The 27725-nt window shown below is 36.9% G+C and overlaps 1 protein-coding gene across 3 annotated transcripts in view; it reads left to right on the forward strand.

Annotated features, from left to right (window-relative positions):
* Positions 1-27725, forward strand: part of dync1i1a (dynein cytoplasmic 1 intermediate chain 1a) — a 71112-nt gene that overhangs the window by 33271 nt on the left and 10116 nt on the right. For all 3 annotated transcript variants that reach the window (XM_084131106.1, XM_084131107.1, XM_084131108.1), the window contains 8 exons: positions 3204-3366; positions 4792-4891; positions 5075-5200; positions 17208-17354; positions 20073-20186; positions 20269-20402; positions 21536-21680; positions 26659-26799. In XM_084131106.1, coding sequence (XP_083987232.1) covers positions 3204-3366; positions 4792-4891; positions 5075-5200; positions 17208-17354; positions 20073-20186; positions 20269-20402; positions 21536-21680; positions 26659-26799 — 1070 coding nt within the window. The remainder of the gene's footprint in view (positions 1-3203; positions 3367-4791; positions 4892-5074; positions 5201-17207; positions 17355-20072; positions 20187-20268; positions 20403-21535; positions 21681-26658; positions 26800-27725) is intronic.

Raw genomic sequence — 27725 nt, forward strand, 5'->3', positions numbered from 1 at the left:
GGAAAGTGAGGAAATCGAATCATACGTCATCAATATCAGTTCACTACTGCTATTTAGTATGATTGCATTCATATTAGCAGCGAACTGTACCAGAGTTTACATACAGTTCGCAGATGCACACCCAAGTTCGGAAAAAAGCATTCACATCATCCAAACGAACCGAACTTTGACATCAATCGAACCTGCACCAAAAGTGCTAGAGTAAAAGCACCCTAAAAAATCTCATAAAACTCCCTTTAAGGATGTCCAGAGATGTCCTCAAAAGCAGAAATGATTCCTGCGTAAGTTTAATAATAATGTAAGTTGTATTTATTTTTTATTCATTCATTCATTCAGTGGTTAATTAACATTTTTCTTTTAGACCTAGGGTTAAAATTAGTAATTATAATTACCTTTAAACTAAATGTTTTATTCATATTAATAAAGCTATTACAAATATTGGTAACACTTTACAATATGGTCTCATTAGTTAATGTATAAACTAACATGAACTAACAATGAGCAATACATTTGTTACAGTATTTGTTAATCTTTGTTAATGTTAGTTAATAAAAAGTTCATGTTAGTTCACAGTGCATTAACTGATGTTAACAAATACAACATTTGATTTAAGTAATGAATGAGTAAATAAATAAACATGAACTAACATTAACAAATGCTGTAGAAGTCTTAGTTTAACTAATGTTAACTAATGAAACCTTATTAAAGTGTTACACAAATATTATATTATATTATATATAAGATTAGATTAGATTATAAAAACAATACTTAATCAGAACATATTATTTTAGTGTAAAGGTTAGTCTGTTGTATTTCAAATTATTTTTATGTAAAAATATATATATATAAAAAAATAGAAGTGGTGTGCCCTTATTTAGATAGTAAAGGTGTGTGGGAAGTTGCTCTGTAATAAATGCGTGTTCCCTTCACCAACAGCCTCCACCTGGCACAAATTTAGCACATTTGACTTCTGTATGTCGGATGTTACACGGAACAACATCTGCTCAGTTCAGACTCCACGAGAGAGACGTCTCTTTACAGTAAATCCTGGCTTTGAGACGCATGTTCTGCACACATGTTCCATAAGTGCCAATAGAAACCATAACAGATTTGTAGATAAATTACCCACACTGACTAAAATGACATTCAGTGTGGCTTTTCCACAAGGGCAATTCCTTCTGTGTTGGCATAGCTGGGATTTTATTGTGGCCTTCGTTTGATGTTTCAAAGGGAAATGCATCCTGTTAGCGGTTAATGAGCCATGGGTGGAGTGACATGACATTGAGGGGTTTATTAACATGACGTAGCACCTCTAATAATTTGCCATGTGATTTACAGCTTACGCTGCTATGCAAGTCATTCTATGTAAAACCTTCCGCCAGTAAAGTAATGTGTATATCTTACAATTACAGTATGTATGATTTAACTTATTTACAGTGACAAAAGATTCCCAAAAAGGTCATTTAAAGAAGACCTATCATGCTTTTTAACATTTTCAACTTTTTTAGTGTGTAACGTTTCTGTTTGAGCATGAAAAAGTTCTGAAAAGTTGCAAAAGGAACGAACACGTCACAATATTCCTCATTTAAATAATTTCGCGTGTTGAAACTGGTGGTTATGGCAAGGTGACCAATCACAACACACTGGTCCAGCCGACCAATCAGTGCACATTACACTTTTCAGAAGGAGGCGCTTCATAGAGACATGAACTAAACAGAGCGTTACTGACAGACTGGGAAGAGAGGAGCTGCAAAAATGTCAAATGTGTGAAAAATACTGTGTTCTTTTGAACATTCAAGCATTAAAACTAGAGATGCACGACACATCGGCCACCATATCAGTATCGGCCGATATATGTACATTTTTGATGTTATCGTTATCGGCCCAATAAGAACATTTGGCCGATATATTAAAGCCGATAAATAATGGTGTATTTCCTTAAGCTGAGACGCTTCAGATGCGCACTGTTCGCCATTATGCTTTTGAATTGCTTGAAATATGACTCAAATCACTTCAAAAAGGAAAATACAGTGCAGCACAAGTCTGTCTTATAGGCTACATAAAATTATAATGAGAACATTATAATTGTGTGCTTGGGACGTGGCTTTTAATGGTGAGACTTTTGTAATCAGGCTCTCAAAAATGATTATTTAGCCAATATATCGGTTATCGGCTTTCAAATATAAAGAATTATCGGTTAACGGTATCGGCCAAAATTTTCATATCAGTGCATCCCTAATTAAAACCCTTTTTTTAACAGGTCCTCTTTAAAGCTATGATTCAAACAGTTTCACTACTGTACAAATCACTTTTGTTCCTACCTGTGCTGATTTGACTAGTCGTTGTTTGGGCCTCCCACACGTCAAATTCCCAAAGTCACCAAACAGGATCAGCGGAGCGTTGAGTGGCCACTCGCGTGTGACCCCGCAGCCGTATCAGATGGCATTCTCACTGTCTGGGGGCTGGGCTTATCGGGCCGCGGCATTCTGGGTCAGGCCTGATCGAACTTTAATGTCACTAGACCCCAGCAAGTGGACTTCAAAGCGAGTGGAGAGTGCATTCTTTGTGCAAGTGTACAGGGTAAATAACTAGAGGGAGGCCGGACAGAGGCGGACTGTGAAAGCACACGAGGGCTTTGACTCCACGCTGACTTTGATCACGCTTTTGTCTTCCTTATGAGTCATCAAAAAAGGCACGCAAATCAAGTGGGCTCGGATCAAAGGAACGGGCCCCTAATAGTCTGGGAGAAAATAGAGAAACGCAATAACATCAAAAAAGGAGGAGAAAAACTGGGCGTGTCATCATTATGGAAAGATGTACTAAGAGCCGTGTGTGTTCGCTAATGTATTTGCTTATTCATTTAGTTGTTTGTTTGTTGTTTTTTACGCCCATATCTCCCTTCTAATTGGCTTAACTACCTTCAAAGCTCGTTGGGAGTCAGGAAGAAGAATGCGGGCGAGTTTGTTTAGGTCCAGTTTGGACAGTTTCTGCTCATCGTTATGCTGTACGGCCATGATTTTGTCTGTGGTTAGATCCGTTTGTTAGTGTTATTGTATGTAAGTAGTAGGTGTAAACACGTAGGCCATCGGTGCGGTCGTGACATGTGCTTTTGTGTGTTTGTGTATTAAAACATACGGCCTGTTCTGTGTTTATTTACTGTGCAGCTGTGTTTACGTCTTAGTTTTGTCTGGCGTGTGTATCAGGCCACCCGCGGGAGCTGACGGAGGAAGAGAAACAGCAGGTTCTGCACTCGGAGGAGTTCCTCATCTTCTTCGACCGCAGTATTCGTGTGATGGAGAGAGCTTTAGCTGAGGACTCCAACATCTTCTTCGACTACAGCGGGCGAGACCTGGAGGATAAAGAGGGGTGAGAATGTGCTGCGTGACACAAAAACATGATTTCTGGCTATTTTATCTATTATTTGTTTCTTTTTTTATAAACATTATATTTTAAATTATATTATATTTTATTATATTAATTATGTCTTTTTTACATTTATTTTATTGTTACATTAAACATTCCATTTAACAACAATCATAAATTATAAATGATTGCATTACTAATGGTTGAATTAAAACAAACTTGATTGTTGTGAAATGTAATTTATGTGAGAAGGTTGACAACAATGACATCCAAATTAATCTTCACGAAATGGAATCAAAACCATTAACTGCTTAAATTATCTGGATGCAGTCAGATTTGTATATTATGCAAATTTAATGTTTACATAATACATATTTTTTTTTATGCAATGCATTTTTAGAGTATTTTCAACTTCTTTTTTTTGCTGAACTCAGTGAGATAAATTTTGCAAAAATAGGTAGGGTTAGTGCTAGTCTGTAGTATTTATAGTGTGTGTGTGTGTGTGTGTGACTACATTGTTCTTCTTCAAATAAATTCTTGCATAATGATGTCATCTATTTACAAGCTTTCTTCTGTATGGGTAATGCAAAACACACTGTTATTTTTGACCATTTTTTCTTATTTTACATTTATGTAATTTTTTATATAAATAGATAATACAATAATATATTTTATTATATTTTGAATAATTTTCAAGTATTTTGATACACACATACATATACATATACACACATATATATATATATATATATATATATATATATATATATATACAGTATATATATATATATACTATATATACTCTTTACCATATATAATAGTAAGGCAAATAAAAATAAATAAATATATATATATATATATAATTGTAATAATATTTCACAATATTACTGTTTTTACTTTATTTTTGTTCCAATAAATGCAGCCTTAGTGATTATAAGAGGCTCCTTTCAAAAACATAAAAAATCTTACCGACCCCAAACTTTTGAATGGTAATGTATATCGTTTTTTATTTGCTTTAATTAATATATATATATATATGTATATATATATATATATATATATATATATGAAGACTTCAAATGCAAAAGCCTCTAAGTGCCATCTGAAATTTTCTTCTAGAATGATCATTTTTATCAAGCTTGTATGTTTATGTTCAGTTATTTCACTTTAATGGCAATGAAAATGACCCATTAATTGTAATTAAAGTAAAATTACTGAACTTAAACATACAAGCTTGAAAAAAATGCTCATTTTAGAAGACAATTTCAGATGGCACTTAGAGGCTTTTGCATCTGAAGTCTTCATATATATATATATATATATATATATGTGTGTGTGTCTGTTATGATATGCTTTACTTACTATCGTATATGGTTAAGTGTGTATTAAAAGCCCAGAGCTCATGTTATCAGTTTCTCCCCCTCTCAGAGATCTACAGGGCGGCTCCAGTCTCTCTCTCAATCGTCTGTTCTATGATGAGCACTGGTCAAAGCATCGGGTCATCACCTGTCTGGACTGGTCCCCTCAGGTAGACTGACCTCCCTCTCTGACCTCTCCCTCTGTGTCAACACCTGTTCATTTAAAAGGGGGAATCTTCCCTCGCTCTGTCTCTCAGTCAGCTTTATCACTCTCATCCTCTTCTCTGTTCTTTCTCTCTCTCACATCTTTCTCCTGCCCTCACTATCTTCTCTTCATCTTTCCATATTTCCAGTATCCTGAGCTCTTGGTGGCCTCCTACAACAACAATGAAGACGCTCCTCATGAGCCAGACGGTGTGGCTTTGGTGTGGAATATGAAATTCAAGAAGACCACACCAGAGTACATCTACCACTGCCAGGTGAAAACCCTTAACACAGCACGACTTTACACTCTTACCCTCCAAAAATCACGTCACACAGAATATTAAAGGAGTGCCGGAGAGTGTTAAAGGGATAGTTCGCCCAAAAATGAAAATTCTGTGATCATTTACTCACCAAATCAGTGTGACTTTCTTGCTTCTGCAAAACTCATCTCAAAAGAACATATTTGGAAGAATGTTGGACATCAAACAGTTTTGGTGACCATTGACTTCTATTGTATATATAAAAAAAGCTAATTTCTAAAAAATATCTTGTTAATGTTTCTCAGACAAAAAAATCATATAGGTTTGGAAATTTACAGACCCCACAGAACATCATACTTACTACTATTTACACTTTAAAAAAACAACTAGACCCCTTGAAATGACCTCTTGCATTTTCAGAATTTGCAATATATGCATTTTGACTCGATTCACGTAGTATATCAAGTGAACAGAGATATTAATAACACCTTTTAATCATTTTTTTTTTTTACTTGTGCTGCAAAAAGTCGAAACATTTTACACAAATTTAGATTAAAATGGAAAACAATCATTTATTTTAGATATTTAATTATTCACTAAGTTAAAATATATATTAATCATCATTAATTATCATTAAATGCTATATAAAAATATTGTAGGCACCAGGTAGTGCATACTGTGCTGTAAGCAGCTCACTAGTATATACGCATGGTATTCTAAGCACTTCACAATAAATGTATACCAAAACAACCTAATTGGAAAGCCATGATAAAGGAAGTGGTAGCTTCAATAAAAGGGAGGTCTAATGGAGCGTACCACTTCAGATGACGACACTGATTTAAATGGGTGGAAGGTGATATTTAATTAAAGGTGCATGCTGGCCTTGGAGTACCGCAGCGGAACAGAGCACCTTATTACGGTGTGTGTCCGCTTGGGTCAGGCCAGAAAAATCCTGAGGTTTGTGTGTAAAACATATCTGGTGTCGGTTTTGACGCTAATTATAAAAGACTCTGGGTTGGGAGTCTTTTCAGGGAGACGACCAAGTAAGCAAGTCTGGGAGGCGACAGCCTGGTGCGAGGGAGAGATATTAGAGAGACATTTCTGTAATAAAAAGATGTGGCTTACCACTTCCTAATCCTAACAGCCGCATATGTTTGCCCACCCACATGGACTGCTCGTGCATGTGCCGCTTTTCCAATGCCCAGCACCTCTCACACACACATGCTCGTTTACTCACACACTTACAACCCAAGCGTACTCAGACGTGCCATATTAACACATGTTCATAAACACCAGACTTTTCATATTTATATATAAAATAAAATAGCCATTTAAAAAAAAAAAAATCCCATTTGACTTTATTATTGAAAACTATGTTGGGTAAATTACTCTAAAAAGGTAATTTATTACTAGCCACTAATTACATATTCAACAGTGTAATTAGATTACTGTACTAAAGTATTGCATTACTTGCATTACTAATTACGTTCTCAATCCAATATCAACCTTAAATAGTTAGACACGAAACTGCACTTCTGATTCTTTCAAATAAACAATTTAAAATTGCATAAATTATTCTTGAACTGACCAAAGTGTGTAAAGGGAGAAGGTTACATTACAAACATACATTTTAATCCACTATTGTTTTTATATAGAATTGTTCTATAGTCAATATAGTATTTAATGCAATTACATCAGAGGTAACTGTAATTACAGAAAAATTAAGAGTTATCCCTTACTTTTTCAAGGTTACAGTAATTAGATTCATTAGTAATTAATTACACCCAACACTGATAATGCTGTGTCATCAGTGTCTTACAGACTGCAAGGTTTTTTGGCCACTGGTTTAGAAATGCTTTGTAAAATTCCTGTTGCCATTCTGTCTGTATGACGGGAATCATAAGAGATTTTAGCAAATAAAAAAGCATACTAAATAAAAAAGACACTAAAATGTATTGCATTTGTAAAAAGCGCTCTTGTGTATTTGATTGTGGTGTCACATAAATCAAGACTCACTCTGACCTTCTGTTCTCTACGGTTCAGTGGCTACAGAAAAGATGGGACATGAGAAAGTATATATAAAAACAAGATGAATAACACACAATGGCATTTCACAGCTTTCCTTCAGTGTGTCCTGAGGTTCAAGCATCCCTTTTTCATCATGAGGAGAGAAACGGAGAGAGAAGCACAGGATCTCCAAACATTTTGCCGTTGGCTGAGGATGAAAGATGTTGGGCCAATTTGCCGAGATATTGTTTTTCGCTCTGGGCTCTGTTCTAAACGGCGGTGCTCCCCTCTCACTAGACCGGGAATCTGATGGCTCTTAATGTGCGAGCATGTTCTGCTGCTTAACCTTTCCAAACCACACTGATCTTATTCCCTCTGAGGAACACGCATGCAAGAGCCATATACTCATCCCCCACACGCTCCTCTCCTCTCTTCTTCTCCCCTCCTATTCTCCCTTTGCGGCTTCCCTCACTCTTGGCAGGCCGTACGGCGGAGTTCAGCAGTTTTGCAGTCGTTTTTCCAGATTTACCCACAGCCGCAACTTTCATGTGCTGGATACTTCAGAAACCCCCCCTCCAGCACCGCCGGCTCCCACTTTTCCCTCAGTTTCTCTTTTTGCTGTTCCAACTTTACCTCTTTTTGCCACATCTCTCTCTCCATCTCTCTCTCTCCTTATACTTCTTCTCACACTCTAGCTTTGTTCAAAAACCCAGTTAGCTGCCTCGTCGCCTACTTAGGCAGCATCCTTATCATCACAGATTAATCCTAATCAACACATCACATACATGGGAGGCAATTGATTTTGGTTACACTTTATTTCGATGTTCTGTTTTACTAACTATAAGTAACTTTGCAACTACAGTACATGTCAACTAAATCTCAGAGTATTAGTAGACTGTTAGGCTAGGGTTAGGTGTTAGGGTTAGTAGAATAGGTTGACAGTGTACGTACTTGCAAAGTTACTTAAGTGTCTGTTGGGAGGGGGAAAAAAGTGTTAGCAGAGATTAAGCAGACAGTCTACTAATACTCTAATAAGAGTTAGTTGACATGTAATTACAAAGTTATTTATAGTTGATGTCTCAAGTGGACCAAGTGTTACCTTGATTTCAATGGAGTTTGCCTTTAGCAAACAAAGTGATTAGTTAATAAGCATAAAAAGACAGTACATGCAGATATTAGTTAAAATACTGTAGATTTTTATTTTTAGAATAGCATCTCCTGCTTTCTTTACCATTTTGGATTTATTTTTTCACTGCGCTCATCAGTGCATTCTGGGATTGCCATCTCCACAATGGACACATACAATGCAGTCTTTGAATATGGATTGAATGGGGTATATTAGTAGGTTGCATACTTGAGTTACATATACAGTACATTACCGTTCAAAAGTTTAAAAAGTACGATTTTTCAATGTTTTTGAAAGAAGTTTCTCACCAAAACTCCATTTATTTGATCAATCTTTTTGAAAATATTATTACAATTTAAAATAACTGTTCTTAATATATAACTGTTTTAAAATATATTTTTTAATGGATTTCTTTCCTGTAATTTCAAAGCTGAATTTTTCAGTGTCACATGATCCTTCAGAAATTATTCTAATATGCTGTTTTGCTGCAATGTTGAAAACAGTTGTGCTGCTTAATGTTTTTGTGGAAACCATTTTTTTCAGAATTCTTTGATAAACCGAAAGTTCAAAAGAAGAGCATTTATTTGGAATAGAATATTTCGTAATATTGCAAACGTCTTTACTGTCACTTTTGATCAATTTAATGCGTCCTTGCTAAATAAAAAGTATTATTTTATTTATTTATTTTTTATCATCCTGACCCCAAACTTTTGAATGGTAGTGTACATTTTAAAACTTCACATCTGGAAAACACTTTTTTTTTAAAAGCGGCGTGCGAAGACAGCACACTAGGTTTTGAAACGCAGCTTCTGTTTGTCTTTATCCTCTCCTCCTTCATTTCACAGTTTCTCTGGCTTTGGATGGTTACAAAAGGCCACTCCTGTTCAGACAGTTGTGGAATTTTTCCAAGGTGGTTTTGGTTTGTTTTGGGCTCTGTGTGGCGTGATCTTGGCTCCCTCGTCTCTGCTGTTCTTTCGGGCCCATCATCACAGCAGGTCCTGCTCGCCAGTAACATCACATGACCTTCTCAAGTGGGCTGCCTCTCGCCACATCAAGGGCACACCCCAAAAAACTGCTCACCGATACTGTCAGCCCTCATCTGCATCGACTGTATTTTATTGATATCATTTATATATTTTACCCAGGATGACTCTGTGTGAACCCCTGCTGGATGCCTGAGGCTCGCTGGCACAGAGGAAGATGTGTTCGCAGGAGCTTGGAGAGATGCCCGCTCTGCATAATGCTGGTGGATGGAGTTGCCTGTGCTCATAAAGCTGAGTGTAGAAAGGCTTCAAAACCACTCACAGCTTTTGAGACAGGAAGAGCAGAGACCTCCAGTCCACTATAGTTTTACTGCCGGCTCTTGTATCCACAAATAAGCACTAATGTAGATAGGGGGATGGGTCATGATGGTTGGCTAGTTTATTTGGATTTTTTTAGGTGCTTTTATCAGTGCTTTAATTAGAATACTGTACATAAGCTGTTAAAGTTTGCATGGTAAAAAGTGCACAGAAAAGTTGCGTCTTTAATCTCTTTTAAAGAGGACCTATTATGCCCCTTTTCAAAGTCTTGATTTTGTTTTTGCTCTCTACTAGAATAGGTTTTCATGCTGGAATGTTCAAAAACATTATTTTTGACATTGTTGCAGCTCCTCTCTTCCCAGTCTGTCAGTAACGCTCTGTTTAGTTCCTGTCTCTATGAAGCCCCTCCTCCTGAAAAGCACAATGTGCTCTGATTGGTCGGCTGGATCAGTGTGTTGTGATTGATCAACCGATTCCAGCGTGTTTCGGAAATGTGACGCCCCCTTACCACAACTGCTACTTTCTACTAATGCAACTTTCAGAGAGATCAGAAACAGTGCGCACTGATATAGAGAATATAGAGACTATTAGTTAAAATACTGTAGATTTTTATTTTTAGAATAGCATCTCTCCTGCTTTCTCTACCATTTTGGATTTATTTTTTCACTGCGCTCATCAGTGTATTCTGGGATTGCCATCTCCACAATGGACACATACAATGCAGTCTTTGAATATGGATTGAATGGGGTATATTAGTAGGTTGCATACTTGAGTTACATATACAGTACATTACCGTTCAAAAGTTTAAAAAGTAAGATTTTTCAATGTTTTTGAAAGAAGTTTCTCACCAAAACTCCATTTATTTGATCAATCTTTTTGAAAATATTATTACAATTTAAAATAACTGTTCTTAATATATAACTGTTTTAAAATATATTTTTTAATGGATTTCTTTCCTGTAATTTCAAAGCTGAATTTTTCAGTGTCACATGATCCTTCAGAAATTATTCTAATATGCTGTTTTGCTGCTCAAGAAACATTTATCATTATTATGTATAATAATACATTTATATAATACATACAATAATAATACATACATATATAATAATACATTAATAATACATAATACATATAATAGTTCATTTTTCAAATGAACATCTTAAGGCCCGTTCACACCAAGGTCGATAACTATAATGAGAAAGATATAGTTTTAAAAATCGCTCTAAATATAAATAAAGTTGTTTAAGCAATCCACTGACTAGACCATTTTGAAATGATGTAGGCCACAAGTGAAGGTCTATAGGATTTATTTAGAAATTAATGGGAAAGTTCACCCAAAAATGTACATTCTGTCATTTACTCACCCTCATGTTGTTCCAAACCTGTATGAGTGTCTATCTTCTGTTGAACACGAAAGAAGATATTTTGAAGAATGTTGGTAACCAGACAATTGACGGTAGCCATTACCAACATTCTTCAATATCTTCTTTTCCGTTCAACAAAAGAAAGAAACTCAAACAGGTTTGGAACAACTTGAGGGTATTTTGGTGAAATATTAATATTTCACCAAATATCCCTTTGGTGAAATATCCCTTTAAGTGTATGCAGTCAAAAGTGGAATTATGTAAGTTTGTGGAGCAAGCTGAATATGAGAGCATGTTGACTAAATTGAAAAGTTGATGTTTTAGAACTTTGAGGAGGAACTGCACTACCAAATGAAATGAAAGTATAAAGTATAGAATTGCATTTCATCCATTTTTGACTATGCTAAGAATACTGTTCATTCATATTGACTAGGACACGGCCGTTCTTTCCTCTTGTCCGAAGGTAAAAGAGAGAGATCAAACTACTCGCATTCACTGGCTTCTCCTCCATTGTTCTCTGAAACGGAGATATGGTATTACAAGGCCTGTGCCAGTAACCGCAGAGTGACAAAATCCGTGGGGTGCAGTTTGGGAAAAAAAAGTGGTAGGGAGCGAAGGATGCTGGTGGAAGACAGAGGAGTGCATCTGGAGCTGATAAGCTTTGCTGAGAACCACATGATTGTGGTGCTTCAGGAGGAGGCGGCAGTGAATGTACTGTCTGTTACACAGTCATCTGCTCCCTGACAAATGGCTCCGACTTTTTTTTCCTCCTCTTTTCCCTTTCGGCCCGCAAAAAAAGGGGGCAACAAAGGAGGGAGTGTTCCTCATGCCAAGGTTAGTCTTGTGGATTATCCCATACTGAACCATTCCCATTGATATTATTATGTCCGAAGCACTTAGTCCCAGTGAAACCAGGAAGGTGTTGTGGGATTGTGTTTTCACTTGCATTTTACTTTTCTATATGACTTCCATCAGAGCTTTGGGTTGTTAGACGTCAAGCTAAGCTTGAAATGTGAAATATTCTCAATTAAATCAATTACATTGACGAAATGGATGAAATAGTGAAATTAGGTGGGGACAACAAACAGGATGCTTCCTAATATTGACTGTACCAAGTCGTTACCATGATTTTATTGGTCATGGTACTAGTGTATACTTTGAATTAACTTGAGTACGAAGTAAATTTGGCACATTAAAATGATAATCCGTATTCTTTTCACTTAATAATTCTGCCACAATACTTTTTGTTCAGTGTAATGTAGATGTATCCCAACTTCCCTTGAACAAACTAAAACCTGAAATGGATTTATCGCATTGCAATTCCACTACAGAACTGAAAAGATCACAGCCAACAGTTGTATAGGACAAAGTGAGCTAATTCCAGTAGCAAAAGCTTGCATGTGGAGAATGTGTTTGTGGGCTTCCAGTAAAACTGAAGAGGTGATTTCAGAATCCATGCGTTCTTACGGATCTTAACTTGCGCTCTCCATATGGTGTGAATATACAGCCTTTTCATCCAGTTTCCTCTCAGCGTCTTGCGCCTTTGCCATGTTTAGATTATGACTTTAAAGAGAGTTCAAATACTTGTCATATTTCTCTGCGCTTCGTTATGGAGCAAAAGGTCTCTGTGGATTTATGTGGTTACAGTAATGAGGGAAGAATACATCTGATGTTTTATAAACTGAGATTGCCCTATGACATGTTATTCATCATTAAAGGCCCGTTCACATCGTGTCAGCATTGTCCAGTGCATTGAACTTTGCGGAGTGAAGCGAGGACTACAGCGTTACCCCATAGCAAGGCATTGTCATCCAGTGCTCAAATTCCAAACTATTTGGGGTTTTGGGGGTTTGACCTCTTCGACCTTTTCTAACAAAATATACTTTGGACCTACAGAATGTAAGTTTGTGATTTTACACACATGTTTTTGCCATCAAGAAACTGTCATACATTATGTATGCCTCCATTTTTTGCCTTAATCTCTTTTTATATAATTTATATTTACCTTACTGTTTGATATATTTTATATTTTCTCATGCTTAATTTACTAACATTTCAGTGTTTGTTTTGCATGACTTCCAATGAAACATTAATTTATTTTAAAAAAATGTAATTAAGTTATTTTTGGATTAAAAAAAAGATCCAGTATTGCCAAGGAGTCATGTGTATTTGAATTTTATTTTTATATTTTTAGTTTTCATGTTAATTTAAGATACATTTTTTAGTAATTTTATGTGCTTTTTATCATTTTATTAGTTTTTTTGTTTATTTAAAATATTTCTATTTAGGTTTCTAATTCTAAATATTTCTAATTTATTTTTATTTCAGTTTTAGTTTATTTACAGTTAATAATTGTAGTGTTTCAACTTCAGTTTATTTGCCAATGCAACATTTCTAATTTTTTTCAACTAATATTTATATTTTATTTAATTTCAGCTTTATTTCAAATAACAGAAATGTTTTTGGTCACACTTTAGATTAGGGTCCAATTCTCAGTATCAACTAACTACTAACTACGACTTTTGCATCAATAAACTCTAAATTATTGCTTATTAATAGTTAGTAAGGTAGTTAAGTTTAGGTATTGGGTAGGATTTAAGGGATGTAGAATATGTTAATATGTGCTTTATAAGTACTAATAAACAGCCAATATCCTAGTAATATGCATGCTAATAAGCCCTAAACTAAAGTGTTAGCATGTTTTTAATAGTTTTAGTTTTAGTTAGAAATAATAACCCTGCCAGGAGTAGGTCAGACTGGTTGTTGTCCAAAGACAGTAAAGTTTTGTAAAGATTGAACAGATACATTTACACAAATCAGCTTATCCAATCAAAATGAATCTGTTCTGCTATAGAATTAGCATGTTTAGGAACAGAAAGCGGAGGGATCGAGACTGTCGTCAGAGGTTGCTGCAGGACAGGGATGAGACCGTACCACAGCAGACGAGTCTGATAAAAACTGTTGTGTGCGGAGAGGCCAGAGAAGCCTGTGATTGGCTGTTGGCTGGACTGCTCTCCTGAGCTGAAGTTTCAGGTTACGATACTTCATTAAGTCTCTGATTAATGGCTTCATAGTGGAGTTATTACCCTCTTGTTGTGGTGACCCCAGCTCATGTTCATTAGCCCAGTAATGAAGCGCTGGTCTGGGGAGCGTGTCCCTGACACATGACTATAGGAGAGAGAGAAAGAGACTTGGTTCAGAGGTCGGCCTGTGGCTCTGATTGAAATAGCCGTGTATTTAAGCAGCAATGTTCCCCTGTCTCTGTGTTAGTATTCAGGTCTGACTGATCATTAATCACCGAACAGAGATCCTTTTCCAGCGGTACTGGCAATCAGACTAATCAAGACTTGAGTGAAACTTTTCAACCTCTTAAAAGATACTAATCAATTTATTACCTGAAATGTTGGCTTTTGATGTCCAATGATTGTATTATTGCAGTCGGTGTAGTAACTTGCAATTATATGCTTTCTATTTTATTTCTACCATAATACTGTAGTTAGGGGTGGGAATCATAATAAATTAGAAGCTAATACATATAAATCAGTTCTTGCAAAAGGTGACTTTTTAAAGACTACACTCTAAAAAATGCTGGGTTGTTTAAACCCAACTTTGGGTCAAATATGGACAAACCCAATGGCTGGGTTAAAAATGTAACCCAACGGCTGGGTTTGTCCATATTTGACCCAAAGTTGGGTTGAAACAACCCAGCATTTTTTAGATTGCAGTCATTTGTTCGGCAACTATTCATAGTCTTTTAGAGGCAACATAAATGCAATCCAAATATTGGCTTTAACTGTATTAAATAATACTAAACAAACAAAAAATGTGGTAACATTTAATTTATAAAATACCACTTATTACAGGACATGTAATGTGTATCTTAAACTATGTTAATATGAACTACCAGTCAGTGGCTATACTGATTTTGTCATGATTCTGCCTTCGTGTCCCAGATCTTCTCTTGTCTTGAGGCAGGATCATGACAGACTCATGTTTTATGTGTAAGCACATGGCCATTTGTTTGGGCTGTGTGCTTGCGTTGTCTTGTCACCTTACCCCGCCCCCTTGTTATCTCATCTTGTATCATTATATCATCGCATACACCTGTGTTCCTGATTAGTTTGCTCCCTATTTAATCCCCTCATGTTTTCTGTCCTGTGTTGGTACATTGTCAAACATTGTGTGTTATACTTTGTGACAGTCCTGTGAGTACTTCATCTGAATCTGTTTAATGAGAATTGTGAGTTTGTTTCCTGTCAAGTCAGAATCTAGTCTTCATTTATTATCTTGTCTTAGTCAAAGTGTTCTATCCTCAGTCCTGTTTTGCCCCGTCGTGGGTTTTGTTTTCTGTTTTGTGTCGTAATAAACCTTGAGTGTCTGCATATCGTCTGCGTTCGGGTTCTCTCCTTCAACCTTATGACAGATTTAAGTCTCATGAGTAAGTTGTAAGCTCTATGTGTTTGATTCACTATGAAGAACCAAATTCACTGTAATTTGTTTGTGAATCATTTGGAATACACTTGTGCTGTATGGTTTTGATTCACTAAAAAGAATCGACTCGACTACATTGTTCACTCTATATTTTTGATTCACCAAAAAGAACTCGCTCAAAAGAGTAATTTGTTAATGAATCGTTTGGATTTACCCTGGGTGTGTGCTGTATGGTTTTGATTCACTATAAAAAACTGGCTCAAAAGAGTCAATTGTTTGAGAACCGTTTGGATTTGGAATACCCTGGTTGTGCTGTATTGACTCCTGTATTTAAAGTTCCTGTATTCTGTATTCAGAAACTGCTCAAGAGTCATTCGGGAATCGGGCTACATTAATCACTGATTGCACTCTGTATGTTTTGCGCTGTAGATTAAGTAGCAGTGTTGCAACACCGCTGAATTTTTTTCAGGAGTATTCCAGTCCAGTGAAATCCAGTCACCATGAAACAGAAGTTGCGATTGTCTTTTCTTCCTTATTGTGATGTCTATCCAAGTAAAACGGCTTCTCAAACAAGAAAAAATGTAGGGCGGGATTTGGTTTTGTCCATGGGGAATTGATTGGATGGTTGTGGTTTGCTATTGGTCAGTCTCATGTGAGTGACAGGTTGCCCCGCCCTCACGTCAGTAAACACATCATCAGAGAAGAGAAGAGATGTCCCTGCAAGAGGGAGGGGAAGTTATTTTGATTAAAGATTACAAGAGCATGTGAATGTTAAAAAAATAATGATGTGCATGTATAAATGATCTATAATAAAAATGCGATATTCCACCAAAAAAATACGAATTTTGATTTCATGGTGACTTTAACGAAACATAACGTCATTCATTTCTGGTATGTAAATGAAGGGAATAATTTCTGAAAATAACCGGTTCTCTGTATTTGTGTAATATTTCTCCATCAGGCCGCAGTCAATCACACAATCAGTCAAATAATCTCCCGTCCAACCATCAAACGCTTTTGTCTTAATGCGTTTAAACTTTAAACCAGATTTGCCTGCGTGTCCTGAGTGTAAATAAACTCAACTCGCCTTTATTTTTACCCCTCCAGCTTAGTTTATTTTGAGTCCTTTTAAAAAACCACCTCACATGTGAAGCTGCTCCCGAAGCCTCTTAGAAGCTGTATTTTTTTAGAGGGGGAAACGAATGAAAGAAAAGAGAAGCGTGTTTTCTTTTTCTCTGGTTTGTTTTCCAGTCACTTTAAAATGAACTCTGTGTGCATGACGGCGAGGCCGCAGATGGTGCGGTGCATGAAGGGAGACAGTCCTAGTCTTTGCTTTACCGACGACTGGAGAGCGCAATGAAAACACGCTTTTTTACACTTCTGTCCCGCCCGCTGCTGTCACATCACCACGAAAAGGGCAGTTTTGCAAGTAAAACAAAATATGGTTGTCTCCTTGCTGTCAGTAATTGGTCTCCTGAGATAATTGTGAAGGCCGCTACGGAGAATTTTGTGTGAAAATATGTAAGCGTTAGGGCACGTTTCATGTGACAGGCACTGAAGAGGAACCAAAAACTCAATAAAAGTGAAGATGGAGGGAAAGGCTGTCACAACAAAAGCCAGCGCTTTTCGCTCTAGTGCACTCTGTTTATGATGCTGTAATATAAAACTGCTGTTCCCACAATCCTTAGCATAGTTTGGTACTCTGCCCACCTTTCCTTCATCATCACCTTCATCATTCTCTCTTTCCTTTGTCATTTTGTCCTAAAGATTTTGCCTTATCTTGTCTTTTCCAGTCTCCAGTGGTGTCGGTGGGTTTTGCCCGGTTTCATCCTAACCTGTTGGTGGGTGGAACATACTCGGGGCAGATTGTTCTCTGGGACAACAGAAGTCACAGAAGAACGCCGGTTCAGAGGACTCCCCTGTCCGCTGCAGCGCATACAGTAAGAACACTACAGATACAATCATCCTCCTTAAACTTAAAGTGCCCCATCATGCTTTTTCGAATATTTTCTTTCATGCAGCATGCAATTTGTGAATGTAAAAGGTCTGCAAAGTTTTAAAAAAGTTATTGTCTAGAAATTGATTCTGAACTGCCGAAACGAGTTGTCAGCGATTCCAAATTTGCATAATGCCAGCCTATGGTTTTCATTGGCTGCCTGTGAAAAACGTCTACTTTGCCCCGCCCTCAAACACTGTAGTTGTAGCTGAGGCCTGGAAGAGATTGGTTCGTGTTGTCGACATATCAAGAAGACATTGTTTTCAGCGCTGCAAAAGCAAATTTACTTCAAAAGCATGAGGACTCTGACTCGAAGGCTTCGTTCAGACTGCAGGCAAATGTGGGCCAAATCCGATTGTTTTGCTCACTTGTGACTCAGATCTGTATTTGTCATGACAGTGTAAACGGCACAAACCACATCTGATCTTTTCAATTCCGATTTGTGATACTTCCATTTGTGGTGCTAAATCCGATACAGGTCAGATGTTTTACAATGCGATCGCAGTCTGAACGGTCATATCGGAATTCATGAGACTTCTACTTCACTCTAGAGCAACATTCGGCACAATTCTGCTCTCATGGGAGTCACTTCAAAGATTTTACATACCTGCAGTCATCAAGACAGTTGCGAAAGGTAGTGAGTGAATGACAGTGATGTGTCAGAGCTCATAAATATTACAGTGACAGCTCTATATACAAGCGAAACATGAGGGCTCGTATCATAAATGTTTAAAAACTCTTCTCTTGTTTTTTTATATTTAATATTCTCCACGTTTACTTCAGTATGACAGCGTGCTGCGTGACGTCTTTTTATCGTTCTTTTGCGCATGCGGGTCAGTCCAGGACCATGATCTGTTCACACTGGAATCTGATATTGGCCACATTAAAATGTTAACACCTATACAAAAAAAAATTGCATTGTGAACGTAGACTATTTGATGTGGTAAAACTGACGCCATTATTAGTTCGTATCACTGAGTATCAAGCACTGAGGAAGCCTCCGGAGCTGAAATTCAGATATGGTAATTGGCATTTTGTTTACAATACGCGCTGTAGTGGTCGACCAACAACAACAGACTGGGCCGTCTGACCAATCAGAGCAGAGTAGGCTCTCGGAAAGGAGGGGCTTAGAGAGACTGAATCTTCAAACAAACTGTTTTCAGGCTCTTTGAGAAATGAGGTGATGTGCAATGTATATTATGAGAAAATTAAAGTGTTTTTTGATCTTGGATGCATGTTAACCTATTGCACATACACGCTCTATTCCATACACTGAATGTAAATGGTGAACACGACTGTCAAGCAAGATTTTCATTAAGTAACGACTTAAATCTTAGTCTGTATGGCATGAATATTCCTAAAAACATCTCCTTTTGAGTTCCACAGGAGAAAGAATATCTTACTGGTTTGGAACAGTATGAGGGTCAGTAAATGATTTTTTTGGGTGGAATATCCCTGTAATCGGACATAATGCTGGGAATGGGAGCAATCACCCCTCAACATTTTCCTGACCTCGTCTTCTCTCTGAGCAAAAGTCTACCCAGGGCTAGACTCCGTCTGTCAGCACAGTCAGGCTCAATGAGCCCCATCTAACTCCTTGTCATGCAATAAAGACAGTACAGCCTAGCAGCAGAGAAAAGGGACGCCCATAGACCCTTATTGTGCTCAGCTGCCACACACACGGCCCCTGAATGCCATACATGCTGAGGGTTTAAACTCCCGTGCCCTCAATAATGAAAGCCTATGTCCCGACCGCCGTCTCACCACTCCACCGGCTCATCTGAAAGAGCCCATTGTTGGTCAAAAAACAAAATCAAATTGACGGCAATAACGACATAATGGATTCACACAATCAACTGTATTTGCAGACGGGCATGAGCCATGTTAGTTCACAGGCTAGGTATTGTGTCTGTGTACACATTCAGTTCATAGCTTTAATTTTGCTGGCCATACAGTAGTATTCTTCACCCTTTATTCAAATATATATTTTTAAATTGTTACAGATTTTGTAAGCATGTTGCATAGTTTTTTTTGTGAGAATGCAATGAAACATGCCAAATTGTGCGATATAATTCTTGTCCAGGCTGTCATACAAAGAAATGATGAACACATGCAAAAACAAGAAACCAACAAAATATAAATACCTGTTATGTTGTAGTCAATGTATGCTTTTTTTAATATACAGGGTGGGCCATTTATATGGATACACCGTAATAACATGGGAATGGTTGGTGATATTAAAGTCCTGTTTGTGGCACATTAGTATATATTAGTACACACCACCCATCTTGAGGAGTTTGCCCCCTCACATATACTAATGTGCCACAAACAGGACTTTAATATCACCAACCATTCCCATGTTATTACGGTGTATCCATATAAATGGCCCACCCTGTATATATATAGTAAAATAAAACCTGTAGCTGTAGTTTGCCTTTGTTGCCAAATCATTTTCTCAGATAAATACCTTAACCAAGTTTAGTGTTTTGTTCTTCCCTCATATTTATAATATTTAAAAAAAAAAGAAGAAATATTTTCTTCATATTTTGATGGTTTAAACAAACTTGTAGGGCCAACAAATATCCACTGCAGACATCACTTTTGGCCGCTACTACTGTATACGAATTTGTATGTGACATACTGTATATGTTTCTTCTCAAAGCACCCAGTGTACTGCGTCAATGTGGTCGGCACCCAGAACGCCAACAACCTGATCACGGTGTCCACAGATGGACGTATGTGTTCCTGGAGCCTGGATATGCTGTCACAGCCTCAGGTTAGTTCTGGCACATCTGATCAACACCTGACACTACCAGCATCCATCACACCTGTATAAAAGTCTGCTTGCTCAATTGTAGGAGAGCATGGAGCTTGTTTATAACAAGTCTAAGCCAGTGGCTGTGACTGGGATGGCCTTTCCCACTGGAGACGTCAATAATTATATAGTTGGCAGTGAGGAGGGGACAGTGTATACAGCGTCCAGACACGGCAGGTGAGTGGCACACACACGAATACATTTGACACACTGTCCATGATAACCCTTAAGGCTAGTTAAACAATAACTATAATGATAACTAGTGTCCACACCAACACACTATATCGTTCTGTTTATTCTAAGCACACGCTCCAGTTATGTGTCTGTCGCTTTAAATCCTCGAGCTCTTTAAAGCAGGCTGGATTCTAATTGGCTGTCAGTGTTTTTTTCATTCATCAGCTGGAAAAAATAGATCTGAAAGTGATTCCAACGATGTTGTTTCTCTGTGCCGTTATCGTTGTAGTTGTGGTGTGGACTCTGCTATTCTTTAACATTTTTAGAGCTGTATCTTTATCGTTATTGTTATAGTTATCGTCCTCGGGTGATCCGATCATAAGTGGTCAGAGATAAATGTAATATAAATAAACAATCACTTAAACCAGATTCAGAGGTTGTCGGAAACACACGTGGCCACATTTTTTGATCGCGTTTGGATTGATATTCGTCCCAGACAGCAGCGAAGGACCGCCTACTCACCTGTCAATCAAAACAAGGGTTCTAATCTTTGCTTTCCGATCAAAACATTTGGAAAAGCATGTACAAAAGTCTGGGGTTGGTAATATTTTTTAATGTTTTTGAAAGAATGAATATGCTTACCAAGGCAAAGATCAAAAATACAGTAAAAACAGTAATATTGTGGAATATTATTACAATTTAATATACCTTTATATATTCCTGTGATGCAAAGCTTTATTTTCAGCATCATTACTCCAGCCGTCAGTGTCACATGATCCTTCAGAAATGCTGATTTGATGCTAAAGAAACATTTCTTATTATAATTAATGTTGAAAACAATTGTTAATATTTAATGTTTTTTACTTAATACTGAAAACATATATAATAGTTCAAAATCTTTGATGAATGGAGAGTTGAAAAGAACAACATTTATTTGAAATATAAATCTTACGTAACATTATAAATGTCTTTACTACCTATTGAAACTTGCTGAATAAAAGTACAATTTCTTTGACTGACCCCAAACTTTTGAGCAGTAAAGTAGATATACATGCTCTAGACTTACATCAGGTGTATAGAGGGCCTTAATGGTTACTTCTATTTGTTTTTGACCATCGCTTTGTGTTGCTCCACAGTAAAGCTGGCATCTGTGAGATGTTTGAGGGCCATCAGGGGCCAGTGACAGGCATCAGTTGTCACAGTGCTGTGGGCCCTGTCGATTTCTCACACCTCTTTGTCACTTCTTCTTTCGACTGGACTGTAAAATTGTGGAGCACAAAGGTAAGACAGAGTATCCTCTACACCTCTTGAGCATCATCAGCGTACCTGACTCTGTTGACACCACACTGCAAGATATTCTAAACAAATGATGCATGACTAACCATCCGTTTTAATGAGACACATTGCCGACTCATGGACCGGAATGAGTCACCATTCAAACATTTACCAGTGTATCATTAATGAATTCATTCAAGAGTCTGAAATTCTGTAGCAATTCTGTTAATTCACTGATATTATAATATTTAAACATGCAAATATTTAAACCATGTAATAACAGCATGTTATGGTTTTTGTATGAGGTTTTTGCACGCTCAGAAAGTACAAAATTAATATTGAAATGTCTCGTCAGATAGTTATAATTTTCTTAATTGTCCATTTATCCATGTTTTTGTTTTAACAAATATCTAAAATCAAAATTTACTTTAAAAAAAAAGATAATATGATATTTTCAAATAATATTGTTTTGGTAACACTTTAGTTTAGGGTCCAGTCCTCACTATTAACTAGTTGCTTATTAGCCTGCATATTAATAGGATATTGGCCATATTCTACATTCCTTAATCCTACCCAATACTTAAACTTAACTACCTTACTAACTATTAATAAGCAGTAATTTAGAGTTTATTGAGGCAAAAGTCATAGTTAATAGTTAGTTGATACTGAGAATTGGACCCTAATCTAAAGTGTGACCATATTTATGTATTAAATGTATTTTTTGTGAATGAAACCCTAATATTTAATGTACTAACCAGGCTAATTCAACATTAATGCAGGCTTTTATAAAGTGCATTTTAAGCCCTGCTTTGTTCATGAAGACAGTATCTTGGCAGTGTCTCATACATGCAAGTAAATCCGTTCTGTGTCCAAAGCTTCGAGACCACTGGACAGTGGCTTTTTGCCTTGAGCTTAATCTGCAAGTTCAGAAATGAATGATTGAGTCTCTTGATTGGGGTTCAAACCACATGGACCAAAGAGATTGAGCAAGAGCGGGCTAGGGTGGGAGACGTATGGACATGGTTGTGCTCACAGATATTGCAATCTGTGTCTGGAGATACTGGCTCAGATCACATTAACCACAGAGTGAGGGAAGCTTGAAGGCCAAGTATGAATAAAAGATGGATGTAGAAGGAATGTTAGGGGAGGAGAGAGGCATAAATAATAACAAAAAAGAAAAGTGGAATAGCTTGATGAAGAGATATCAATGACACAACCCTGGTAAGAATCGAAAGTATAAGTAGTAGTAAAGGGAATAGTTTGTCCAAAAATGAAAATGCTCATAATCTTCCAAATCTGTATGACTTTCATTTTTGTGTGGAACACAAATTGGGAAATGTAAAAAATGTTTTGCTCTTTTCCAGTGCAATTACAATAATAGGGACTGAAGCTTTTGAGCTTTAAAAAGGGCTATAAAAGCGCTCTGAATGTCTTGTTTGTTTAAAGTCTTTCAAAGTCATAATACAGATTTGTGTGAGAAACAGACCAAATATGAAGTAATTTACAGGTTTGGGACAACAGTATGGTGTGTAAATGATGACAAAATTTGCAGTAAAAGCATTTACAATGTTACGAAAGATTTCTCATTCAAATAAACGCTGTTCTTTTGAACTTTGTTCATCAAAGAATCCTGAAAATAAATCTTGGTTTCTACAAAATTATAAAGCAGCACAACTGTTTTCAACATTGATAATCATCAGAAATGTTTCTTAAGCAGCAGATCATCATATTAGAATGATTTCTGAAGGATCATGTGACACTGAAGACTGGAGTAATGATGCTGAAAATTCAGCTTTGCATCACAGGAAAAAATTACATTTTAAAAAATATTAAAATAGAAATTGTTTTACTGTATTTTCGATCAAATAAACACAGCATAAGAGACAAAAAAACATTTAAAAATCTTACCGACCACAAACACAGTGTACATTTTGTGAGAACTGTCCCTTTAAAACGAGTTAACGGAGTTAAAAAGCAGAAAAGGCCAAATAAACTGAAGTAGATGGAGGACACGGGTCATTTAACAGGGAAAGCGGCACATCTACTGCCTCAGGCCCTGCGATGGTTAATACAGCTGAGCTTCATGAATGAGAGCTACAGTATACGTATCACGTTCTCACACTCGTCGCTATCTATGTGCACAAGCGTACGTAAAGTGCCGAGCTTCCCGAAACCACAACATACCGTCCTGTCTCTTTAACTTATGCTCCATGCATTTTCTCTACAAATCATACACTTTGTGCATTCTGACAGATATTAAAACATTCCTGGGATGTTATGGATGTGCATGTGTTATTTTTTGGGGACGGGGGAATTCCATCCCCTTTGAGGAGAGCCGCAGGAATGCAGGCCTGTCTCTTTCTCCTGTGTGTGGTTGTTGAGCACACCTTAGCTTGGATCCGAGCCTCCACACATTCTCAGTCACATGCAATAATGCCAACTTCAAATGACACATGGCTTCCTATTTTTAGACATTGACGACTATTTGTCATTTTATGTTATAAAAATTGAATATTTCATTTGTTTTTATTAACGTTTTTTTTAAAAAGTTGCAAGACACCGCCAGCATTTTTGATCAAATATTGAATTATAATATTCGGAAAATTTTGTTATATGAATATCTGAGCATGCAATATATCAAAAGAAAGAACAGACCCTCTGCTTTTAAAACTAAATCCATAAAATTATCCCATGACTGGAACCCTTAAAATGTCCCATGCACTGTATGAAGCATCTGACAAATCCTTTTAAGGTTCTACATACTGTAGAACCTTTTCTTTTAATAGTGTTTAAGGAAAACCCATTGGTGTGTTTTCTGCCAAAGACTGCTCGGAAAACCCTCCTTGTGCCCTAATTTGTGTCCTTAAGTGCCCATGGCGAGCCCTTGATGACTTTTCGATCTGCATGGCGGCCCTCATCCAGGTCTGGGATGGTGGTGACACGAATATGCACCATTTACAGTGAGTACAAGTACTAAACCCCATCACTAGATCTCTACAGAGGCATCAGAGAGGTCATCGAATGAATGAGAGTCTGAGGAGTGCGCACATCACGCTCTGTTAGAGGGAAAAAAATGCTCTGCAAACTGATCTGTGGTCCTCGGGGAGCGCAGAATCTGCACTGGCGCCTTCAGGATTTGGATTTGTGGCCGTGGATCCTGTGGATCAGATCGACTGTTGAGCGTAGTTAAACTTCTAATTGGACCTCTACTGGTTTGATCATAACATAAGTAAATAAGAAAATTACCATAGCGGCACATGACATACTCAAAGTGAAATGGAAACCACCATTCATTTCATACTGGAGTTTTCATGGGTTTCCTCAAAGCCTAAGTTTTATTTGCATCAAATGAAATATGCTCTCTATGCTATCTATGTTTTTGTCGGCATGCATTGTGAAAGTTTCCTCAGTCGAGCTCTCAAATGCAATGACAATCTCAGAATTTTTCTGTAACCATTGAAGAATTGGTTGTTTTCACTCAAATTGTGTTCTGTCAATATTTAATAAAAAGAAAAATCTACTTTTTTACTGTTATATACTTCAGAAAAAGAACATTTAAGTGCACTGTAAAAAATTTGCTGTAGTTTTGCAGCTGTTTGCCAGTAACTTACTGTAGATTTAAATTGATGTTATTTACTGGCAACAGTTTGTTCAAAGTTAAATGAACATTAAACATTAACAAGTCTTTGTCTTTACAGAATAAAACTATAAAATAACAATCTAATGCAAAGCATTCTGGGAACCAGAAATCTTCATCAACCTTTTTCTGTTTTTCTGTTTTGCATTTTGGTTCCCAGAATGCTTTGCATGAGGCTGATATTTTAGTTTTATTCTGTACAGATAAAGACTTGTTAATGTTTAATGTTCATTTAACTTTGAACAAACTGTTGCCAGTAAATAACATCAATTTAAATCTACATTAAGTTACTGGCAAGCAGCTGCCAGTAATACTGTAATTTCTACAGATTTTTTTTACAGTGTGTGATTTTACGGCTGCTGTACATTTACACTAACGATCAAAAGATTATTATTTTTTTAAGTCTTTTATGTTCACCATAAAACAATAACATTGTGAAATATTATTACAATTTAAAATAACTATTTTCTATTTTAATATACTTTAAAATGTAACTTATTCCTGTGATCAAAGCTGAATTTTCAGCATCATTACTCCAGTCTTCAGTGTCACATGATCCTTCAGAAATCACTCTAATATGATAATATTATCAATATCTTATCAAACAGCTTTCAGGATTCTTTGATGAATAGAAAATAAACAGCATTTGTAACATTATAAATGTCTTAACTGTCACTTTTGATCAATTTAATGCATCCTCAAAAAAAAAAAAAAAAAATATATATATATATATACTGACCCCAAACTTTTGAATGCTAGTGCCTATATAAAAAAATCTTTGTTTGTGTATAAAACTTAATGTTTTGTGTATGTTTTTCATTATCTTCATCATTTTCCACACTTTTGATGATTGTACCATGGCAGATTGTGTTTATTTTGAAAGAATGAAAAAGATTGCACATGTGTGTGTTGGAGTCAGGTCACACATTCTTCAGCGTGTCTCTGTGAGGTTCATTATCGTGCTGTGGTCCGCCCAGCTGTCTCCCTCGTACCTGTTCGGAATGCATCTCTCTCTCTCTCTCTCTCTCTCTCTCTCCTTTATTCTCTTTTCTTCTATGCCACAGACAGCTGTTACACTTAGGTTACAGTACACCTTGGAGAGACTTTCATCTAGTGTTTTTTTATGACACTGCTTGAATGTGCAAAGGTTTTAATTAGCCCAATCCCAGACAGGCCCCAGGGCTGCAGCAGCGCCACTCTGTCTACTGCCTATGCCACTCTCTCATTCTCTCAATCTGCCTCTCTCTCGCCCTCTTCCTGTTCCCTCACAAGCCCACCACCTTCTTGCTTGTCCTGTTTGCCCTCTGTTTATTCCGCCTCTTTTTTCTCATGTTGTGTCCCCCTCAGCAAAACAAGCCGCTGTACTCGTTCGAGGATAACGCAGACTACGTCTATGATGTGATGTGGTCCCCCGTGCACCCCTCGCTCTTCGCCGCCGTGGACGGCATGGGTCGTCTGGATCTGTGGAACTTGAACAACGACACCGAGGTGAGGTAACGCTCTCGGTCTGGTCCCCCAGATCACGCCAGGCCAAAAGATGCATCAAAACAACAACAAGTTCCTTTCTGTATGGGCGTCTCCCCACAGGCCGCCTTTAAATCAGCTTTCTGACAGCTCCTCACCAACAGCTCGCACAACAATCCGGCGACGTTCCTTTCCACACACACATAGTCTGCAAGCTGAAGGCTAATTACTCCGATGTGTGCGGATTCCTCCCTCTCCACCATTCCAGAGTCATTGAGTTCCCATGGGCGACGGCCCAGCCAAGCGGTTTAACCTGGTCCTCTAGGGCCACCGTCCCTCAAGACCTTCACTGACAATCACTTATGTTTTTCAATATTTTTCTAAATGTTCCTAAAACAAAACACGTTTACTTGGGAAGAAAAATTGTGTGTTGGATTCTTTATAAAATTAGGGGGTTTAAAGAACACTTTATGCCAAAAAGGCTCTAGATAAGGAGAAATATCTTAAATAATTGCATAATACTTTCATGCTTAACAGGTTACTTCAGTTCTTTTTAGTGATAAAGTATTTTTACAAGCTGCTTAATTAATTAAGACTAAATCCATGAAATGATCCCATGATGGGAATCCCTAAAAGGTTCTATATATAATGTTCCTGGCAGAATATTTATATGATAATTATATGAATTGTAGAAATATATATATATATATATACCACATATGATTCATATGATTCATTTTATTAATATTTTATTAAAATATATATAAATGTCTTCATATTTTACTCCACTGGAATTTTTTTAATCTTGTTCCAAACATAAGTTTAATTTTGTTAGCTTTATACTTTAATATACAATTAATTTGATTATATGAAAATAAACTAATACAATATAAATATATGAAAAAAAAAAAACATTTTATTAAAAAATATATAAAAATAATAAAATATTC

This window comes from Abramis brama (assembly GCF_963993115.1).
Source record: "Abramis brama genome assembly, chromosome: 12".
Lineage (NCBI taxonomy): Eukaryota > Metazoa > Chordata > Actinopteri > Cypriniformes > Leuciscidae > Abramis > Abramis brama.